We start from the raw sequence: 22,539 nt of genomic DNA, 5'->3' as shown, positions 1-22,539 counted from the left end.
TTAACTGGAATGTATTTTCCTTTAGATTGCTTAATAAGGCAAGGGTTAACCTGGTCAATGCAGGTTCCAAAAACATCCCTTATGCTCCTGATTGCAGGTCCCCCAAATCTTGTTTTTGTGACCAGCCCAATAGGAGTTTTTAGGTTCTGGGGGGAGAAGAGGTGGGGGCTGAATTAGCTCTCTCCCCAGTTTAACATGAGTCATCCAATCCGTGCTCCTGAGCAGCTCTGTCCTCCCACGGATTCCCCATAATCATCACTAAGAAAGACTTTGCTGATTACAGCATTTACTGGAAGCAGTTGGCCCTGTATCACCCCAAGTTAGGACAAGGTGCTGCTTGGGTCCATGAACATCCAGGGAAGATAGTTGTAGGGTTTCTGGGGAAGCCCCAGGCTTACCATTCCTGGTGGTCTACCCAGGGACTGGGAGGAGCCACGATGGCCCTCAGCCAGGAAGATGTGGAGAAGTTTCTCAATGAAAACCCCACCTTCACAGAGAATTACTTTCAAAAGGTTCTGAGTCCTGAAAATGTGGTTGGTGCATGTGAGGGTAGGGGTCCAGTGGATTTCTCAACCTTTAAAGAACTATGCCAGGTGGAGGAGAGTGAAGCACTCTTTGAGCTAGTTCAGGACATGCAAGAAAATATCAACATGGAGAAGGTGGTCTTCAAAATTCTTAGGAGAGTATGTACCCTCATCCATGCCGACCGTTGCAGCCTCTTCATGTACCGGCAGAGGAATGGTGTTGCAGAACTGGCCACAAGGCTCTTCAACATCCAGCCTGACAGGACCCTAGAGGAGTGTCTCGTGCCGCCTGACTCCGAAATTGTCTTTCCTCTAGACATCGGGGTTGTAGGTCATGTGGCCCAGACAAAGAAGACCATCAACATCCAGGATGTTAATGAGGTAAGGTCTTCAGTACTGACAAGAGTCAGTCTCTACAGGTAAGGGGGGTGAACAAGCAGAAAGGGCCAACAGACATGTCTAAAATGAACCAATCTCTCCTAGGACCTAGAATGATCCATCAAAGTACATTAGGTGTCAGTGATCATCATTGGTTAAAGGGTCCTGAATGGCTTTGATACCCTTTTGTCCTTCAGGACATAACTTTACTCCTATAAGATTCTTCACTTTCTGAGATAACATGGCTCTCTATTTCTTCCTACAATTCCCATGTATGGTCTGGCAAGTTCTTTCATTCCAGATGAGAATATTCATGTGTTCGGGTCTGAATTGTCTGCATCTCCAGGTCTAGAATTATTCCTTCAATTTGGAGAATTCTGTCTCCCAAATATGCTCACCTTTGAGTATGAATGAGCCTTTGTTCATATAGTTTCCTCTACCTAAATTCTCTCCCTCCCTTAAATTGTTGAATTTTTCCTACCACCTAAAGTTCACTTAGAAACCATTTCTTCCATGAAGTCTTCCTTCATTTTCCCAAGCAGTAAGATCTCTTTTCCTTATTTTCAGTGTTTTGACATTTGTCATTATAATATAAACATGATCATCAATTACATTAAGATGTAATATACATTATGTTACTAGATAAGGATATTCCATATACAATTGTTGGTGTCATAATTAGATATTTGTCCTTGTATCACTTTACTAGACTTTGAATCCTATGAGGGTAGGCAATTTGTCTTAACTATAGTTTGTATCATCACTGGAATTAAGCACAGGTCTCTGTGCACAGCATGGACTTAATAAATGTTTATTTATTTATTTAGTTGTTGTTGAATTTAATTATAATGTGTGTTCATAGAATCATAGATTTAGAGATACAAGGGACCTTAAAGGCCATCTAATCCAAACCCCCCATTTTACAGATGAGGAAACTAAGACCAAGAAAAATTAGACTGGTTTGTCCATGGTCACACTGTCATAAGTGGCAAGATGAGGACTTGAAGCTATACTGTCTGGCTAATTTAGTATTTTTGCTGCTGAACCATGTTGTTTAGGTTTAGTCTTTCTCTGTTTCACATCTGTCTCTAGCGTGGGGTAACGTGACCTTTGCCCACTTACTTTTCTATTCCTGAACTATGATTTTTCTCACCTCTCTTCCTTTACCTCCTGTCTCCCTTCACTTCATCTTGAGCGTTGGAGATCTGCTCCGTGGGAGTGAGTTGGATTGTCTTAGCAGATGGACCAGATGGGCTCTCTTGGTCTGACTACACCCAATGTTGAGTAGTTCCCACAAGAGCCACCCATTGTCCAATACGAAGTATAGGCCAGCTTATGTCAGCCTTGGTGAGATCTCAAGGCTTTCCTGCACCCTAGGTGGGACCCTGCCCATCCCTATTCCCATCCCTAGAAGTTATTTCCCCCAAAGTGACCTAGAGGTATCCTAAGGTTTCTGTTGGCCTTATATATTGAGGTGTTCTGAAGTCTTTCCATCCAAGGGACTTTGTGATCAAAGGCCAAGGTTTTTTTTTAATTTATTTAAGGCAATGGGGTTAAGTGGCTTGCCCAAGGTTACACAGCTAGGCAATTATTAAGTGTCTGAGGGTAGATATGAACTCAGGTCCTCCTGACTCTAGGGTCATTGTTCTGTAGACTGCGCCACCTAGCTGTCCACGGCCAAGGCTTTTTTTTTTTTTAAATAGGTTTTTGCAAGGCAAATGGATTTAAGTGGCTTGCCCAAGGCCACACGGCTAGGTAATTATTAAATGTCTGAGATTGGATTTGAACCCAGGTACTCCTGACTCCAGGGCTGGTGCTTTATCCGATGCACCACATAGCCGCCCTGGCCAAGGCTTTTTACAAGACCTCCCTACTTCCATCCCTGCTTGCCCTAGCTCCAAAACTGCTAAAGGTAATTCTGTTTTATGCCACTTGGTTTCTACTTTCAATGGAGAGATTCTAATAAAACAAATGACTCCTTGATAACCTTGGGGAAAGGGGAAGAAGAAAGAAGCAATTAATAAGCGCCTACTATGTACCTATTCTATTTTATTTTCATAGCAACCCTGGGTTTTGTCATTGTCATTTAGTTGTTTTACAGTTGCATTTGACTCTTTGTGAAACCCTTTGGGTTTCTTGTCAAAGATATTGAAGTGGTTTTTTAAAGTAGAAGAAACTGAGGCAAACAGAATCTCATAGCTAGTAAGAGTATAAGACCAAGTTTGAACTCAGGGAGATGAGTCATCCTTACTTCCGAATTGTCACTTTATCTACTAGGTGGACAAAGTGTGCCACTTAGCTTCTCCATCTCCATTTAAAGCTGAGAAAATCAAGGAAAAGAAAAGTTAAGTGACTTGCTCAGGATCACACAGCTGGCAAGTGTTGAGTCTGGATTTAAATTACCCCAGGGTTGTTGTGAGGATCAAATGAGATAATACTGGAGGAAGAAGAGAAAGGAGGAGGAAGAAGGAGGAAGAAGAAGAAGAAAGAAGAAAAGGAAGAAGAAGAAGAAAGAAGGAAGAAGGAAGAAGAAGGAGGAGGAGGAAAAGAAAGAAGAGGAAGAAAAGGTGGTAGAAAAAAGGAGGTAAAAGGAATAAGAGCTCTGAGCAAAGAAAATATATATTAGCTACGATGGCAATGTTTAAGAAGACAGCTTCTTAAAAAAAAAAGAAAAAGTCAAGGGGCACATTTTCAAATACTCTTTAATAGATTCTGATGAGATATTTTAAGTTCATCTGAATTTTACCTGGATATGTAACTTTAAAATGGTAGCTAACATTTAAGACTTTAAATGTTATATAATACCTTAAAATGTTATTTTATATATATATGTATATTTATTTTGCTATTTTAATATTTATTTGTATTTATAAATAAAATATGTTTATAATTTACATGTGTATATTTATTTTGCTATTTATAAATAAATATTATATTTATAATATATATATATTTTATAATGCTATTAATAGTTTTTTTCCGAATGTATTATTACATTGACCTCTAGAATAATTATGGATCTCTTTGAAGGAATTGTAATGTTCTAGAGCTGGAAGCAATTGACCAGATGCTGTCTTTAAAAAAATATATATGTGGAAAACATCATCATTTCTAAGAAATTCCTCTATATAGGACTTCCTTCCTCCAAGACACTGGTAAACACCTTTGACAAATACATATTTCCCATTTTATGTTTTGCTTGAAAATAATAACCCAAGCTCTACCAAATAGATTTTATTTCTATGGTTGCATTTGTCAAACAATCTTGTGTAATCTGAAGGAGAAAAACTCTTAAGATTACCTTGTGTGTGTGTGTTTTTTAATTTTGCTTTATCAAGCTAAGAGTGTTGTTTTAATAATCAACACAAAACACAGCAGAATCTTTTTTTCTTTGCAATTTTTAGTCTGATGTGGATTGTAAAGTTTAAATCTGTTGGGAGAAGGTATTTACATTTTTAGCAAGGATTTCATCAAATTGTCATCAAGAATTCTCTTAATACATGTGTAGACATCCTTATAATGATTTCAAAAGATGAGAAAGTCAGTATATAGGTCAATAGCTATTGATGTCCTCACAATTCCTTCTAAGAGTAATGCCATTACTATTTTTTTTCCATTCTTTCAGAATTTTTCCTCTCAAGATTTTTTTTTTTTGAGACTGCTTCCCCTACCTCACCCAAGCTGGAAATGTTGATGCTATTCCTTAATCCATTCCCACCACTGATAGATTTAGAGGCTTTGACCCTATCTGACCTGGGCTGGTTTATCCCTCTCCAGGAAGCCTTGTGACTCTTCCACTCCCCTCCAGAGACTCACCATATTGGTATTAGACTTTGTGAGGATATCTGATCAACTTTAACTCTACTGCAGCTCAGAATTCTCAAGTTCAAGCACCAGCCTCAGTTTTTCCAGTAGCAGGAACCACAAGAAAACAGCACTACATATGGTTCCCTGAGATAGTTTATATGATCATTTGTTTCTTCCAAGGTTGTGTCACTAGAATTCTTTGTATATTTGGTCTGGTCCAGCAATTCATCTTGAATTCATTTTCTTGAGTGCCTTTTCAACTTTGAATAGCACATCTGAGACTGAAATATTAGGTTCCAAGTGTAATAATGTCTTCCCTTTCCTTAATAATGAATAGTGACAATTTTTTTCCTATTTCATTCTACTTTTTTCCTCTCACTTTCATTTATGAAAACTCTTGGAATGATTTGGGTTCATCTGGGCTTCATGCCATCTTCTTGTAATCTTGTTTATGCTCTTTTGTGATGTGGCACCATGCATCGTCCATCTTCTCCCTTTATGTGTTTTTACAATTTAGTTTGTAATCTACACCAGTGGCATCTAATACATGGTCCTGCCTTCAATGCTCCCAAGTGTAGCCCAAACTGGATTAAAGTATAATTGGGAAATATTTAAGAAAATAAATAAAACTACAGTGGAATATAGATAACACTACATTTTAAAATTAAGTCAATATGCAGCCCGCAGGGATACTTATGCATGCATAAGTGATCTCCATTTCTATTTGAGTTTGACATCAGTGTTCTGGACTATTGCCACCATTGACTGCTATATATATTTTTACTTATCAAAGACATAAAGTATTTGCTACCTAAGGTGGTTTCTAGATTCTTTGATCTCCTCATTGTAAAAGCTACTTTATATCAATAAAATTTTTCAGGGAATGTGAAAATGCAGGTAACTATTTTTGGATTGGGGTAGCTAAGTGATGCAGTGGATAGAACACTGGACTTGGAATCGGGAAGTCTGATTTTCATCAGTTCAAACTGAATCTTAGACAACCTACCATTTGACTCTGGTCATTACTTAATTCTATTCCTCATCTGAAAAATGAGAAGGAAATAGCAAATTACTCAAGTATCCATGCCATGAAATCCCCAAATGGGGTCTCAAAGGCTTAGATATGATTGAAATGACTCACAGTAGCAACAAATTTTTGCTTTCTCCCATTTTCCATTCTTAGCATCAGTAGGATTTTGAATGGGTTAGGATGTGCCTTCTTATCTTTATCCTTTCTTCTAATTTGATGGTGATATTTTAATTACACACAGGCAATCAGGTTTGATACAAACCCCCATATCAGTAATCAATTGTTTCCTGTCAGTTAAAGAATAATTTCACTTTGTTTATATGAGATGTTGCTTGATACTATTCATGCCAAATACCTTCTGTTTTTATGGAAGCAAATATTTATGATATTAAAATATGAGGTCTCTAAGATGTCAGTGAGTCTCTTGCATTCTCAAACTTGAGCTATATTTTCCAAACTACTGTTTGTCATCCTTCCCTGAACCCATTTCTACACTGAAGTCACAAAATATTAAATAATCTATTGACTTCTTTAGAAGATTTTCACTTTGGAATCACTTCACAGAATTTCCCTAATCTCCTCTTACTCTGAAATGTATGTTGGTAATCAGGTGCAATTATTTTTCATGACATTGGTTTTGACTATAATTGTGACCATGACTAGGTGACCAAGTATCCCATGAACTATTTCTTGATGCCTAAGGTCACTATGCAAATAATTCCCACAAGTACTTAATATGTCTTTCCAAAGAGAACTTGGGAGCAATCCTTCCATTTTGCTACAGTCTTCTGTTGTCTTCTGGTTTTGTTAATCATGAGAATATCAATAATGATGTGGTTCAGTTTTTCTACTATTTCAGTTCATTAACCATTGGACAAAGATTCTACATATAGAGTGCTAATAATAAAGTTAATGTTTATAGATAGTGTAATGATTTTATGAGCATCCCTTCCTTAAAAAAAATAGTAAAAGAGTCCCATAGGACTAGAGGATTTGTAATTTTTCTTCATATAGTGAATTGTCAGAGCCAAAATCCATCACTATGTAGCCAGTCTACTAAGGATGAATTTCTCCATCCCTAATTGGGTTAGCCTTTAGGCAACAAATATCATCATACTGGGACTATATTTGAAGCCTTAGCAAGGAAAGAAATTTACATTCTATTTATAGACTGAGAATCTAGGGTCATTGCCATGCAATGATGAAATAACAGACCCTGAAAGTATAAAGACAAAAGTCTAATCTCTACCCTTGAGAATCTTATGTTCTACTACTTTCAATTACTAGAACAGTGCCTGGTACATTAAATATTTGGTTGATTTGTGGAGGCAAAAAAAGAAGATATAGACAAATTGCTCTGGAGTGTTTGAGAATGTTTGAGAATTTACTTTTAGCCAGAGAGAATCAGAGAAGATTTCTTGGAGGAGGAGGAATAAGTGAAGGAGACATACTGGGAGCTGTATTGCTATCAAGGCCATGGACCTTGTGCTCAGGACCAAGTCCTCAAGACCCTTAACTTTTTGTATATGTCATGAATGCCTCTGACAATCTGATGAAGACTATGGATGCCTTTCCCAAATAATATTTTCAAGTTCAATTAGAAGTTAGTGAAAAATAAAGGTGAAATTTGTTTTATCATCTATGGCCATAGACCCCCTTTCATGGCCACACACACACACACACACACACACACACACACACACAGACATTCATGTTAAGAACTCCTACTTTATGTTAAATACTCAAGAGGTTGACAGCCCAGTTTTAAGTGACCTTAGAGAACATTACAATCCAGGGAGAAGCTTAAACCCAGTGAGAAATGATACTTCAAAGATCCAAATCATCTGTATGATCAAAGGTTTTTTTAGGTCCTGAATAACTGAGGCCACAACAAAGAATAGATGGGAAAAGGATGGTCTGACCATATCAGATTGCCTTCCATCTTCCCTATATATAAGTCCATTGATGTTTATGTTTCTCCTTGGGCTGTTTAGGCAGTAAAAGCTAAGAACAGGGTCAGTGTTAGGCCATTGGAAAAAACCTTTGATTATGACTTGCTTGAGTCAGCTTCAGTTAAGAGTGAAGTTTGAAAATTTTACCCTCATATGGGGTGTGCTAGAGTTATCTTATACAGACTAAAAAAACCCAATTTATATATATATATGTATATATACATATACATATACATATACATACATATATATATATATATATATATTTAGGTTTTTGCCAGGCAAATGGGGTTAAGTGGCTTGCCCAAGGCCACACAGCTAGGTAATTGTTAAGTGTCTGAGACCAGATTTGAACCCAGGTACTCCTGACTCCAAGGCCGGTGCTTTATCCACTACGCCACCTAGGCACCCCTATATTTTTTTCAATGAGATTTCACACGTAAGAAATCAGCAAATGCTACAAATCAGAGTTCAATTAATTTTTGTCTAGATTTAATAAAATGATGAATAAAATTAATTAGACTTAATAAAGTAATGAATAAAATGTTAATAATGTAACTTAAATTTAAAAGTCATCATGTATACATTTGGGGGAGGAGAATTGATTGTCAAACACTTACCAGCATATATGTGGCAAAGAAATGTGGCAAATAAGAGGCCAAAGTCACTGGATAGTCCTTATTTCACTGTTAGACGCTCATTTAGCCCATACCTCTCCCTTTCCCACCTAGAGTCAGTTCTATGGTCTGTTCTTCTGGGATTAATATATTAACCTATCTTCAGTCCATCTATCCTGGATCAAACCAATGCTCCACCAAATTTTTCTGTTACAGGAGGGCATTGGCTCTTTACCATGGTCATACCATTAAGTTTTTCTGTCATATATTATTTATAAGTAACTACCATGTTTCATGCTTTTTTTCTTGGGATTGGAAATACGAAAGATATGCATAGTTCTTGCCTCAAGGAGCTTATAGTATGATGATGATGATGATGATGATGATGATCTGATCATGATGTTCATCCTTCAGTCTCAAAGAAGACCATGATATCAGGGAGGTGATGCCATGACAAGCACATGATTTGGATTTGAGTAAGGGATGGGAAGTTGTGCTAAGTCACCAACCTCATTTTCTTCCCCAGAGCCATTAGGGTCCAGTGGCAGATATGGATCAGAACGACTGGCAATCAGGATTAAGTGACTTGTACAAAGTCACACAGCTAGCAAGTGGCAAGTATATGAGGCTGTATTTGAACTCAGGTCCTCTGGACTCTAGGGCTGGTGCTCTATCTAGCTGCCCTTATAGTCTATTAAGAAAATAAGACATGTATACAAATATCCATAGTATAAGTTAGAATAAGGTAAGTACACAAAATCAAACTAAGTAATCATAAAAATTCTAGGAGGAGAGAGACATTCTGGCTGGATAACTCAGGAGAGATATCAGAGAACAGAAGCCAAAGGAAGAGAAGTATCACCTCCTTGAACACATGGAAGCTAAGTAGAGGAGAATTGAGAAACTAATAAAGTGCATGAAGGAGAAAGCATGATAGCTGAAAAAGTAGGTTTGAGACAGATTATAAAGAATTATGAATGTGAGAATGAGAAATTCACATTTCATTAATTTAAACCAGGAAATCACAGGATCAGAATCTTGTATTAGAAGATTACTGTAACAGTGAAAATGGGTTGGAGAGGGAACAGACTAGACTTAGAAGACTATTAAATAGGCCAGGAAAGAGTTGATGAATGCTCAACCTAGAGCAATCACTGTGTGAGCAGAGAGGAAGGAATGGATGTGAGGTACAATTGTTTGGGCTTGTGAATATGTGGGGTGAGGAAGAGAGAAAATTCAGAGACAACTTAGAGGATCTGTGCCTAGGTAACTGGGCAGATGATGACATCATGAACAAAATAATGAAATTTGGAAAGTTTGCCAGACTTGGGGAAGAGCTAAGAAATGATGAAGTTGATATTTAATGAAATCATTCTGAGTTGACTGTGGGCCAAATAAATAAAGAAGATGGAGACTTGGGACTGGAACATGGAGAGGAATCAGGATTACTTGTTCATCTGTAGTGAAGGGATCATCGAAGCCTTCTGATCACCAAGGGGAAAGCACATAGAGAGAGGAGAGTGCAAAGACTAAAGCCTTGGAAGGATGCCTATAATTATGGAGGTAGGAGAAAGGGTAAAAGGAACCAACCAAGACAAGAAAGAAACAATCTGAGAGGTAGAAAGAAGCTAGGGACAAGTAGGAAAAGTGCTTTAGGGAATAATGATAATGGAGAGATTACTTTCAGGAAAGAGAATCAAGGAAGGCTATGTGAAGAAGGTGACGCCTGAACTGAGACTCACAGGAAGAAAGAATTCAGAAAGGCAAAGAGGAGAGGGAATTGAATTCCAAGTCTGGGGAAATGCTTGCATGAATGTTTGGAAATAGAGGTTTTTGTGAAAGTTCAGGGAATGATTGATATTCCAGTTTGGCTGAAACAGAAAGACAGTAAAAGAGAAAGACAGTAAATGAAACAAGAAAACTGAGTTGGAGGCAGCCTGTGGAAGGCTTTAACTGAACAGCTAAATGGTTCATATTTTATCCTAGAGGCAACAGGAAGCTACTGATGAATTTGAGCAGGGGAGGGGGAGGAAGGAGAGGTCTGACATGGTTAGGCCTGTACTTTGGAAAGATTATGAGGGAGATGTCTTGGACAGATTGGAGGTCAGGAAAACAACCGAGAGACTTTTCTGGGGGAGAAGAGACAAAGACCTCAATTAGGATGAAACAATGAGAGTAGAGAGAAGGGGACAGATGCTAGAGATGTTGTGGAAGTAGAGTTGCCAATACTTGACTAATTGGATGTAAAGGATAAGGGAGAATAAAAAGGGTCAAACGTGATTCTGAGAGTTTGAATCTGGGTGAAAGGGGGTGTGGTAGTGATGATAGAAATAGGAAAGTTGGAAAGATGGAAATTCAGGGGGAAAGCTGGTAAAGTTTGTTATGTTAAAGGTAATGATAAGATATTTAGGTAAAGATATCTAGCAGACAATTAGAGAGGTATGACTGGAATGATGTTTGGGTAAATAGATGTGGGACTCATCTATGTAGAAATGAACCCATAGGAGCTGATGAGATCATGAAGAAAGAATAGATATGTAGTCTATATAGGGAATAGATAACTTCATTTAGAGAACAACAAGAGGCTGATAAAAAGAGATTAAAAAAGAAAACTCGTGCAACTAGGAATAAAAACAAGAGAAAGAAGAGTCACGAAAACCAATGAAAGAGAAGATATTCCAGAAAAATGACTGGTTAACAGTTTCAAATGTTTCCGAGATGTCAAAAAGGATGAGAACTGGGAAACTGGCTTTGTTTGCTATTTAGTGATCTGAAGAGGAGGTTTTCTATAGAATGGTAAAAACAAGATTATAAGGGGTTAAGGATACAAGGAGATAGGGAAGAAATAAAGAATGAAGTGTAGACTATTCTTTACTGAAGTGTGACATTAAAGGGTAGGAGAAATATGAGATATATAGGGATGGCCAGGTCACAACAAAAGGTTTTGGAAATTTATTTTGGAGGGGAAAGATGGTATCATGTTTTTAAGCAGAACTTCCTTATTACTGTTAAGGGCACCACCATCTTACCAGTCATCCAAGTCTCAACTACTCATTTTCCCTCAACCATTATGTCTAATAAGTTATAAAATTTCATTATTTCTACCTTAAGAACACCTCTTCTATATCTTACAAATATAAATGCAAAAATACATACATACATGTTTCTCTCCTCTCTTGTGGCCACCATATTAGTTAAAGTCCTCATCACCTTTCACCTGGACTACTTCTTTTTGTTTGTTTGTTTTTTTTGCAAGGTAATGGGGTTAAGTGACTTGCCCAAGATCACACAACTAGGCATTTATTAAGTCTGAGGTTGGCTTTGAACTCAGGTCCTCCTGACTCCAGCGCCACCTAGCTGCCCCTCACCTGCACTATTTCAATGACCTCTTTTCTGATCTCCCTGACACCTTCTTCCTATCTTCTACAGATGGTTTTTCCCAGTCCCTCTAGCTGTTAATGCCGTCCTCTCTGAGATTAACTTGCATTTATTTTGTTATAACTTATATGCATCTAATCATTTACATGTCTTCTTCTTGAGAGAAGGGATGGTTTTTGCTTCCTCTTTCTTCTCCTCCTCCTTTCTTCTTCTTTTTCTTCTTCTCCTTCCTCTCCTTCCTCTTCTTCTCCTTCTTCTTCCTCTCCTCCTCTTCTTCCTTTTCCTCCTCCTTCTCCTTCTCCTCCTTTCTCTCCTCTCTCTTCTTTTCCTTCTTTCTCTCCTCCCTCTCCTTTTTCTTCCTCTCCTTCTTTTCCTCCTCCTCATTCTCCTTCTTTCTTTCTTTCTTTCTTTCTTTCTTTCTTTCTTTCTTTCTTTCTTTCTTTCTTTCTTCTTCTTCTTCTTCTTCTTCTTCTTCTTCTTCTTCTTCTTCTTCTCCTCCTCCTCCTCCTCCTCCTCCTCCTCCTCCTCCTCCTCCTCTTCTCCTCCTCCTCCTCCTTCTCCTCCTCCTCCTCCTCCTCCTCCTCCTTCTCCTCCTCCTCCTCCTCCTCCTCCTTCTCCTCCTCCTCCTCCTCCTTCTTCTTCTTCTCCTTCATCTCTAGTTCTTCTCAACAGTGTTTAACATATAATGAATACTTAGATGACTTAAAAAATACCAATAAGGGGAACTGCCAGAGGAAAGAGACTGAAGATGAAAGAGAGGAAAACTGAAATAAAAAAAAAATCATTAGATGATAGATTTAGAGGTAGAAGGTTTTTTTAAAAATTTTTATATATGGGGTTAAGTGATTCACCCAAGGTCACACAGCTAAGTAATTATTAAGTTTCTAAGGCTGGATTTGAACTCAGTTTTTACTGACTCCAGGGCCAGTACTCTAGCCACTACACTACCTAGCTGCTTCTAGAAAGGTCTTTAGAGACCATATAGTCCAACCCTCTCAGTTTATAATGAGGAAAATGAGGCATAGAGTAGCTCAGTGTGAAACATTGTAATAAGTATTATTAAGACCAATGTGAAACAAGGTCCTCTGACTCTATCCTTTCCACTGCTTTCCCTGCCAAGTGTGTCCAACCTGAATTCCTAGTGAAGGTCAGTAAGCTGGATCTCTATCTTTTCTCTTTCTCTCTATCATTCCATTCCATTACACACACACACACACACACACACACACACACACACACACACACACACACACCCCATTTCCTTTTCCTCTCTCTTTTCCTTGGAGACTTTTTTCTCCCTGAGGAATTAAGGAGGCTGCATATAATTCAACTTCTTAGACCAATCTCTTGTCTCTATTAAGGGAAGGTCTGAGGGCAAGCATGCTCATAATGTTCCAAAAACCCATACCCCTGATTCAGTCAGATATAAGTGGAGAGTGGCACTGATATTTCTCCTCCCCTATAAGGCCACACAGCAGCTTTGCTTGGGAATTCCGCCATCCTCACCCAATCTCCACTGTTTTTCCTTTTTATGGAGTCAAAAAAAAAAGGTAGGGGGGACGAACATGTAAAGACTTTCCATTGAATATCACAGTCTGATCTCAGTTGAGCATAAAGTAGAATGAGGATGATGACAATCCTCTTATTCTAATCTGTTATAATTAATCTGCAATCCATGTGACCCAAATATAATAATATCTCAGATTACTTCATCTCCTGTTCCTTTTTTAACAAGTGGGTCATCATGAATCAAACAGTACCAATGAGCACAAATTATCAGAAAGAAAACACCAGCAAATCTACAAGACATCTAGGACTGTGACTGATTCCTTTCTTTCTTTCTTTCTTTCTTTCTTTCTTTCTTTCTTTCTTTCTTTCTTTCTTTCTTTCCTTCCTTCCTTCCCCTATCACCTCATCTCATTACTTACTCTCTATTCACTATTAAACTTTAAGAAAGAATAATCCATACTAATGCATCCATTTCCTTTCTACTTGCCTTTTTGTTAACCCTTTACTATTTGGCTTCTCTTTTCAAGTACTCTATTGAAACTCCTTTCCTCAAGGTCACCAATCCATACTGATTGACAAATCCAATGGTCTTTTCTCAGTCCTTATATTCCTTTATCTGTAGCATTTGATCCCATCAATTACCTCCTCCTCCTCCTGGATATTCTGCTCCATTGGTTTCCATGACATTTCTCCCTTCCTGTTGTTCCTCAGACATCTGGAGAAGAGCCTTGTATTTACTATGCGCACTATAAATGTTTGTTGAATGAATGAACTCTCTTTGAAGAAGATTCAAGTTTCTTTTTTCCAAGTGAGAAGCAAGCACATATATTATCAATGGATTATAGAATTAGAACTTACACGGTTCTTAAAAGCCATTTATATATGTTGTTTGGTGCATCAGCTGGGGTTAGAGATGGTGAATATTCCAGGCAAACCAGTTCTCCATCTTAGTCTTTACATTCAAAATGTGGATGGAACCACTTTTCTCCATCACCTTCTATCTATAGCTGACACCAGGAGTCTGATTTTTCCTTAGTCAATGACTCTGCTCCTTACTCAGGGATAGAGCAGCTTTCAAAATAAATAAGTGGGTAGGGGAGGGGGAAGGAATAAACTTGCCTCTTGTTCACTCCACTTTCTACTAGCCAGCAACACTGACAAATAGACTTACTTTAGCCTGTGGGCAGAATAGAGTGTTTTGGTAGTTATCCCCTTGAGAAGTTTATCAAATATTAATAAATCAAAACTCATTTAGATTCTTTATCAGTTGGCTTGAAAGAATGGCATCAAGGACTGAGGTTCAACCCTCTGTCCATTCAATGATTCCTTTCTTTCTGCCTTCTTTTCTACCAATAATAAAATGAACAACCAGGAACAACTAGGATCAATTAAATTTTATCTACCTGACAAAATCAAGCTACTTAAATGGAATTTTTAGAGGACAGAAATAAATTTTGGAATTAGCCCCACATTTGGACGGAGAGGAAGAGAGGAAGGGAAAAAGTAATTATACTATGTTTTTCTTCTACGTCCTGGAGGGAAACCATTTATTGATGCCTTAGTTTATTCCATACAAACTTCTCAGAAAACCAGAAGGTGAAAGCAGTGACCCATGAAGCCAACCAACCTGCCATAGACCAGTCTCTAGTCCCCTGTCTATTCTCTCACTCACTAGATTCTATTCAATTCCCACAATCAAATTCCAGTCTCTTTCCTAGCTGCAGCTTCTCCTTGTTCAAAATTGGCAGTCATCTCAAGCCCTCCCAGGCTGGTAAGTGCCCAAAGCTGGTCTTTGAAGTCTTTGCTCTCTCTGAAGAGAGCCATCTCAAAAGCTTGCTACATGTCGAAGAGAAATGCAATGAACATAGTCTTGCTCATTCTTGGGTTGGCTATTTGGCACCCTCAATCAGAGAAAATTAAAAATGACAAATCATGGAGACTCTGTGATCTAGAGAGCAAAGGGTTGACTGAAACTGGCAGGAGACAATGATATGAACACTCTTTGGCTTGGAATCTGAAGCCCTTCACAATCTGGTTCCAGGCTACTTATTGCTCACCCTTTCCTTTCACACCCTCTACATTCTAGCCAGGCTGGCTGGCTTACTTTTTTTGAATTCGACATGTCCGTTGTCCACTTTTGTACTGGTCCTCATACCTGTAATGCACTCTCTTCTCCCCTCTGGCTCTTAGAATCTCCAGCTTCTTTTAAAGGTCACTTTCTATGGAAATTCTTTCCCAACAGTTCCTCCCATTATCATGTATATGTTTATTTGTTTAGATTTTTTTAAAAATGATATCCTTCCCAGTAGAATCTAAGCTCTTTGAGGGAAGGACCTATTTTTTTTTAAATTTTGTTCTTGTTTCTCCACTGCTTAGGACAATGCCTAAAACACAATAGGGGGTTAATAAATGTTTATTAGATTCGATTAGACTCAGAAAGAAGTATAGCTGAAGTTTGTGACATGGCTCCTGACCTTAGGCAGACTATGTGACAGGGAAAGGCCAGAGTCACTATCAGGAATCTACTCTCCCAAATCTGTCCTTGATCCCAGTTTCTGTTGATAGCATGTCTATCTTCTTAGTTAGCATGGCTTAAAACCTTGGAGCCAAATTCAAAGATTTTGCCCCTCTCTTCCTTAATATCTATTTATCAAATATGACCAAGAAGAACTCCAATTTCTATAATATTTTAAATCTTGCAAAGAACATTCCTCACACTCCTCAACTTGTGAGGAAGGTCTTGCAAGTACCACCAATTAATGGATGTGGCATCTGACATTCCGAGAGATTAAGTGATTTGCACAAGGCCTTATGGAAGAGAATGAGTGCTGAAGCCAACATTCCAACACAGGTCTGTTTTGACGAAGAGATCAATGTTCAATGAATATTTGTTGAATTGAATTGACTTCATGCACCCCTCACTTTCCAGCAAAGTGTTATCTTCTTAATAGGAACTCGGCAAATGATTATGAAAGGAATGTAAGGTTATGGAGTCCTTAGGGGAGGGGTTGCAAGATGGGGAACATAATGAGCTCATCTATGAACACCTTAAGTTTGACATACTGATGGGACTATTATTTATTCATTTCCCTCCTGTCTGACTTTTCATGACCCCATTTAGAGTTTAGAGTTTTCTTGGCAAAGATACTGACATAATTTGGCATTTCCTTCTCCAGCTCTTTTTATAGATGAGGAACTGAGACAAAGAAGGTTCAGTGACTTACTCAACATCATATAGCTAGAAAGTGACTTAGTGAGGCCAGATTTGAAATCAGATCTTTTTTTATTCTAACCCCAGTGTTCTAGCCTCTGTGCCACTCATCTAGTTTCCCCAAACTGATGAGGCATTCAGGTGGAAATGTTTCACAAGCAAGAGGTGGGACTGGAAATACAGAGTTGGGAATCAATTGAATGGATGTAAATATATTTAAGTAGTACTTTAAGATTTACTAAACACTTTACAAATAATATTTCATTTGATCCTAACAACCATGGGAGACAGATGCTATTTTTACACTTATCTAATAGATAAGGAAACTGAAGCACAGAAAGGTTAAATGACTTGCTGAGGATCACAGCTAATAAATATAGGATTAGAACTCAGGTCTTGCTGATTCTAGATTCAGTCCTCTAGCTGACTAAATATGTGACTGAAGGGCTAAGCAAGTGCTGTGAGCTAATAATACAGGGAGCATGAGGTCCAAGCTGGGAAGGGAATCCACAGAAACCAGGACAATAATAAACCAGTGATTGAAAAGGAGGAGTTTGCAATAAGACCAGAAAAGTAAATTTGCACCAGATAACAGAAGTCCTTGAGCTAAGGAGTTTGTATGGAACAATGGGGATTTTGTGTAAGTGAGTGACCTGGTCAGAGCTGTGCCTGAGATCATCGCAGCTCCATTTGGAGGATGGACTAGAGAGAGAAGAGACTGAAAGCAGGAAGAGCAGATCGGATGTTATTCTAGATGAAGTATATTCTATGAGACATATTATGGGGGCGGCTAGGTGGTGTAGTGGATAATGGGGAGGCTAGGTGGCATAGTGGATAAAGCACCAGCCTTGGAGTCAGGAGTACCTGGGTTCAAATCCGGTCTCAGACACTTAATAATTACCTAGCTGTGTGGCCCTGGTCAAGCCACTTAACCCCGTTTGCCTGGCAAAAATCTAAAAAAAAAGAAAGAAATATTATGGAGGTAGCAGACATAGGCCTTGGAACTGATTGAATGTTGGGTGTGGGGGAGAAAGAAGAGTGAAAGACCACTCAAGGGATCAAGCCTGGGTGACTAGAAAGATGGTGTACCCTCAACACAGAAAGAGAAAAATGGGATAGGGAGTGGTAGAGAATTTATGAAACTTCTTTTGGTATATGCTGAATGTGGCAGGACATCCACGTGAAAGATTGTACATAGATTGCTAGATTTAAAGTCAGAAAGATTTCAAATTCTGCCTCAGATACTTGCTAGTTCTGTGACTCTGGGTACATCATCATCATCATCATCATCATCATCATCAAAATAACTAACATTTATTTAGCTAATCTGTATAACAGGGACTTTGCTAAGTGCTTTGTTATTCCCATCTCGTCTGATCCTCCCAATAACCTTTGGTAGTGGATGACATCATTACTTCCATTTTTCATATGAAGAAAGTGGGGTAAACAGAGCTGAAGATAAAACAGTAAGCTAGTAAAGGATCTGAGGCTTGGCACTCTATACACAGCACTATCATTTACTTTTTTTTTAGGTTTTTTGCAAGGCAATGGGTATAAGTGACTTGCCCAAGGTCACACAGCTAGGTAATTAGTGAGTGTCTGAGGCCGGATTTGAACTCAGGTACTCCTGACTCCAGGGCTGGTGCTCTATCCACTGTGCCACTTAGCTTCCCCCATTTACTCTTTCTGAGTCAGTTTCCCCATCTGTAAAAATGGATAAAATAATAGCAACTTATAGGGTTCTTTTAAGGTTCAAAGAAGATAATATAGGTTAAAAAGCTATATAAACCTGAATATGTAATATTATTATTATAATCGCAGAAAGTAGTTAGAGATTCAGGATTGGAACTCAGGAAATAAAGATCAAGACTGAAGCTATAGGTTGAAGAACTTATACAATAAACGGTACAATCATTAACCATCAATGTGCTAGATGCTGGGGACACCAAGAAAAATGCAAAACCATCCCTACCCTTAGCAGCTTAAATTCCATTTGGTAAAACAAAGTACAATCTCAAAGCAGAGACAAGGTGATTTTGGAATGGGAGCTCAAGTATCTGGAAGTTCAGCACAAATTTCCTTTGGAAGGTGTCTCATCAGACTTTGTAGAGTGACAGGATTTTGATCTTAAAAGGGATCTACAAAAACAGATCTACAAAGTCTGATGAGAAAAGTCCAGCCCCCCCTCCCCATCTTGGGGATCATAAAGAGAGAAATGGATTAGAGAGGAGAGGAGAAACTGAATGGAGAGATACAGAGAGACTGAGGAGGAGATACAACAAAACCTCTGTCAAAGGACAAAGGCAGTCATTAACTTTTGAGGAGAATCTAGTCTTTGATCTCCCTAGTCTTCTACCCAGACTGTCTTCAAGACCCAACTCTTAATGGCAGCAACCTCCATGAAGCCTGCTGTAATTGTCCCAACCTTTGTTTGGCACTCCTTTGGCACTGCACAATAAACACCTTATTATATATTTTAAAAAATGATCTTAGATCTCACCTAGCTCAGCCTCTACATTTCACAAATGGAGAAACTGAACTCAGAGTGGAAGAAGAAGTGACTAAGCCAAGCTTACATGTGTAGTACATAGAAGAGCCAGGCTTTGAACTCTGGTCCTCTGTGTCTCACCCTTGGGATTTTATGATTGACCATTATTACCATTCTACTCTATTAGTGTGGCTCACTCAGGCCCTTGAATGTGCCTAATCACTAGTCACATGGTCTTCCCTAAGCCTAGGACCCTTCTTCCAATCTCATTTACAGCCTTCTATCATTACCCACTGATTATCCTTCCAAAGTGAATGCCAAGTTTAGATTTTCATCAAGGCTATAGACTGACTTCTTTGCATCTACGCCAATCTAATCATTGCCTGATTAGGAACATATTGTCAGGGGTGGCTAGGTTGTACAGTGGATAGAGCACTGACTCTGCAGACAGGAGGACCTGAGTTCAAATCCAGCCTCAGACACTTAATAATTGCCTAGCTGTGTGGCCTTGGGCAAGTCACTTAACCCCATTGCCATAAATAAAATTTTTTAAAAAGGAATATATTGTCAGTAATAGAAAGATATCTAGATAGATAGACAGGCAGAAAGATAGATGAACCGACACATAGATGGGCAGATGGATAGTCATATACATATATATATACATACATATGTATGTATATATGTATGTCTGTATAAATATATATAGACAGATAAACATACATACAGCTACATACTTACATACACACAGACAGATAAACAAAAATTAAGATATAAAGGGAGAAAGACAGATGAACAGATGGACATGACTGGATTGACATATGTTAGATATATGAAACGTTATATGTGAAGGTATTATATATATATACATGGGTGTGCATATATATAAAATATGCTATAATGGATAACAAAGAGCTGCCTAATTCTTTTTCTGATAAGGAAAATGAACGATCTATGAACTGACAAGGATTTAATGCAAACAGCTAACAGGGAGCTACAGCCAAAATCTTTCTGTTAAAAGTGGAAAACATTATCCTATACTGCAGGGAATCTGCAGCCTCTTTAATGGAGGCATTTCCTCTAACTATATAGATCACAACCCATTCACACCTCCTCTCCTTGGACGACTCTTGCCCTTATCTTTCCATTAGTGCTCCCCATGAGATGTGGGTAATAATGACTCATTAACCCATGGAACAAAGGTATTGCAAAAGGATGCTAAATACCATCCTTTCTCTTCAGAATGGTCAGCCCTCAAAAGATAGTTGTCAGCATTTGAGTATCCTTCCATGTCAGCCTCACTTTCCCCAATCTTCATAATATCAGTCTCAGAGTTGAAAGGGACCTTAGAGTTATCAAGTTCAACCCATAAATAAACAGAAATTTTCTTCTGTGTCATCCACAGTAAATGGCCTTCTATCCACTGTCTGAATATCCCTAATAATGTGTATAATAACCTAATAATGATAACTCACTACTGCCCATGTTTTTGATATTTCAAAAATATTAGGAAATATTTCTTTGTATCAAACTGGAATCTTCCTCTCTATAATTTCCACCTAGATTTATAATATTGCCCTCTTAGATCAAGCAGAACAGGTATAAGCTCTTTTCTTTTTTCCTTTTAAAAGATTTTATTTTTTCCAATTACATGTAAAAACAATTTTTAACATTTGCTTTTATAAAATTTTGAGTTCCAAATTCTTTCCTTCTTTCTCTTTCCCCTCCCCCCTCATTGAGAAGGCAAGCAATTTGATATATGTTATACATATGCAGTCATGCAAAATATATTTCCACATTAGTCATGTTGTAAAAAAAACAGGCTAAAAAAAGAAAAAGAAAGTTTAAAAAAAAGTATGCTTTGATCTGCATTCAGATGCCATAAAAAAGAATTTTTTTTAAAAAAAGTATGCTTTGATTTGCATTCAGACTCCATCGGTTCTTTCTTTGGAGGTGGATAGAATTTTTTCATCATAATTCCTTCAGAATTATTGTGGATCATTATGATGCTGAGAATAATTAATTCACAGGTGATCATTGTACCGATATTGCTATAACTCTGTACTCTGTTCTCTTCGTTCCGTTCACTTCACTTTGTATCAGTTCATGTAAGCCTTTCCAGGTTTTTCTGAAAACATACCACAATTTCTTCTAGCACAATGGTTTTCCATCACATTTCCATCACACCTTTTCTCCTTGTGTGACTCTTGCCCTTGTTTTTCCATTAGTGCTCCCCATGAGATATGGGTAATAATGACTCATTAACCCATGGAACAAAGGCATTGCAAAAGGAAGCTAAATACCATCCTTTCTCTTCTGGACAGTCAGCTCTCAAAAGACAATTGTCAGCATTTGAGTATCCTGCAAAATCAGCCTCACTTTCCCCATTCTTCATAGGCATCATATATCACAACTTGTTTAGCCATTCCCCAATTGATGGGTACCCCCTCAATTTCCAATTCTTTGCCATGATGAAAAAGAGATGCTGTAAATATTTTTGTTCATATAGGTCTTTTCAGATTTTTAAAAATCTCTTTGGGATCCAGATACAGTCTTGCTTGTTGAGGGTCAATTTTATAGCCCTTTGGATATAGTTCCAAACTGCTCTCCAGAATGGTGGGATCAGTTCAGAGGTCCATCAGCCATGTGTAGTGTCCCAATTTTCCCAAATTCCCTCCAATATTTGTAATTTTATGTTTCTGTTATATTAGCCAATCTGATAGGTGTGAGGTGATATCTCAGAGTCAAGAGTTGTTGTAATTTGAATTTCTCTAGTTAATAGTAATTTAGAGCATTTTTAATATGTCAATAGGTGGCTTTGATTTCTTCATCTGAAAACTGCCTGTTTATATCTTTTGACCACTTATCAATTGGGGAATGATGTAGTTTTATAAATTTGACTCCATTCTCTCCATATATATTTGAGAAATGAAACCTTTATCAGAGAAATGTCCTATAAATTTTTTCCACAGTTATGATTATTAACCATGCATTTCCCTCCAACCTATTTTCTCCTATTCATCCTTCACTCCCTCTTAAAAAATTTCTAGCTTCTGACTTCCACCTCCCCAAATCTACCCTCCCTACTATCAACTTCCTCCTCTTATTCCCTTCCCTTCCTATTTCCCTGTAGGATAAAATAGATTTCAAAACCCAGATGAGTGTGTATGTTATTTTATCTTCAAATCATTTCTCATGTGAGTGAAGTCCAAGCATTGTCTGCCATTTCCCTCTCCCCAGCTTCCCTCCACTGTAAAAGCTCTTTCATGCCTCTTTTATGTGAGCTACATTGGTTCATTCTACCTTTCCCTTTCCCTTTCTTCTAGGGCATTGCTCCTTCTCAGCCCTTAACTTTATTTTTTAGATATCATCTCATCACAGTCAACTCATCATGCCCATACCCTGTCTATGAACACTTCCATCCAATGATGGAAAAGTTCTTAGGAAGGAACCCTCTTCTACATGTTAGTTTTTCAGATTCTTGAAGATACTCTCACCTTCTCCATCTGGGCCAAACATCACCAGTTCCTTTCATTCATTATGGCACAGTCTCTGGTCTTCTCCCTCTAGGATTTTGGAGCTTAAAGGAATTTTATAGGTCAAGTCCAAAGCCTTCATTTTATGGATGAAGAGCCTGCTGAAGCC

At 38.1% G+C, this 22,539-nt stretch overlaps 1 protein-coding gene across 2 annotated transcripts in view; it reads left to right on the top strand.

Moving 5' to 3' along the window:
* The first annotated feature begins 437 nt into the window (after nucleotides 1–437).
* PDE6B (phosphodiesterase 6B) overlaps nucleotides 438–22,539 on the top strand; it is an 85,652-nt gene continuing 63,550 nt past the window's right edge. For both annotated transcript variants that reach the window (XM_074227525.1, XM_074227524.1), the window contains exon 1: nucleotides 438–905. In XM_074227525.1, coding sequence (XP_074083626.1) covers nucleotides 438–905 — 468 coding nt within the window. The remainder of the gene's footprint in view (nucleotides 906–22,539) is intronic.

The sequence above is a fragment of the Macrotis lagotis genome, chromosome 3, assembly GCF_037893015.1.
Source record: "Macrotis lagotis isolate mMagLag1 chromosome 3, bilby.v1.9.chrom.fasta, whole genome shotgun sequence".
In the NCBI taxonomy this organism is placed as follows: Eukaryota; Metazoa; Chordata; class Mammalia; order Peramelemorphia; family Peramelidae; genus Macrotis; species Macrotis lagotis.
The sequence above is the reverse complement of the archived record's forward strand: the minus strand, read 5'-3'. Positions and strand labels throughout refer to the sequence as shown.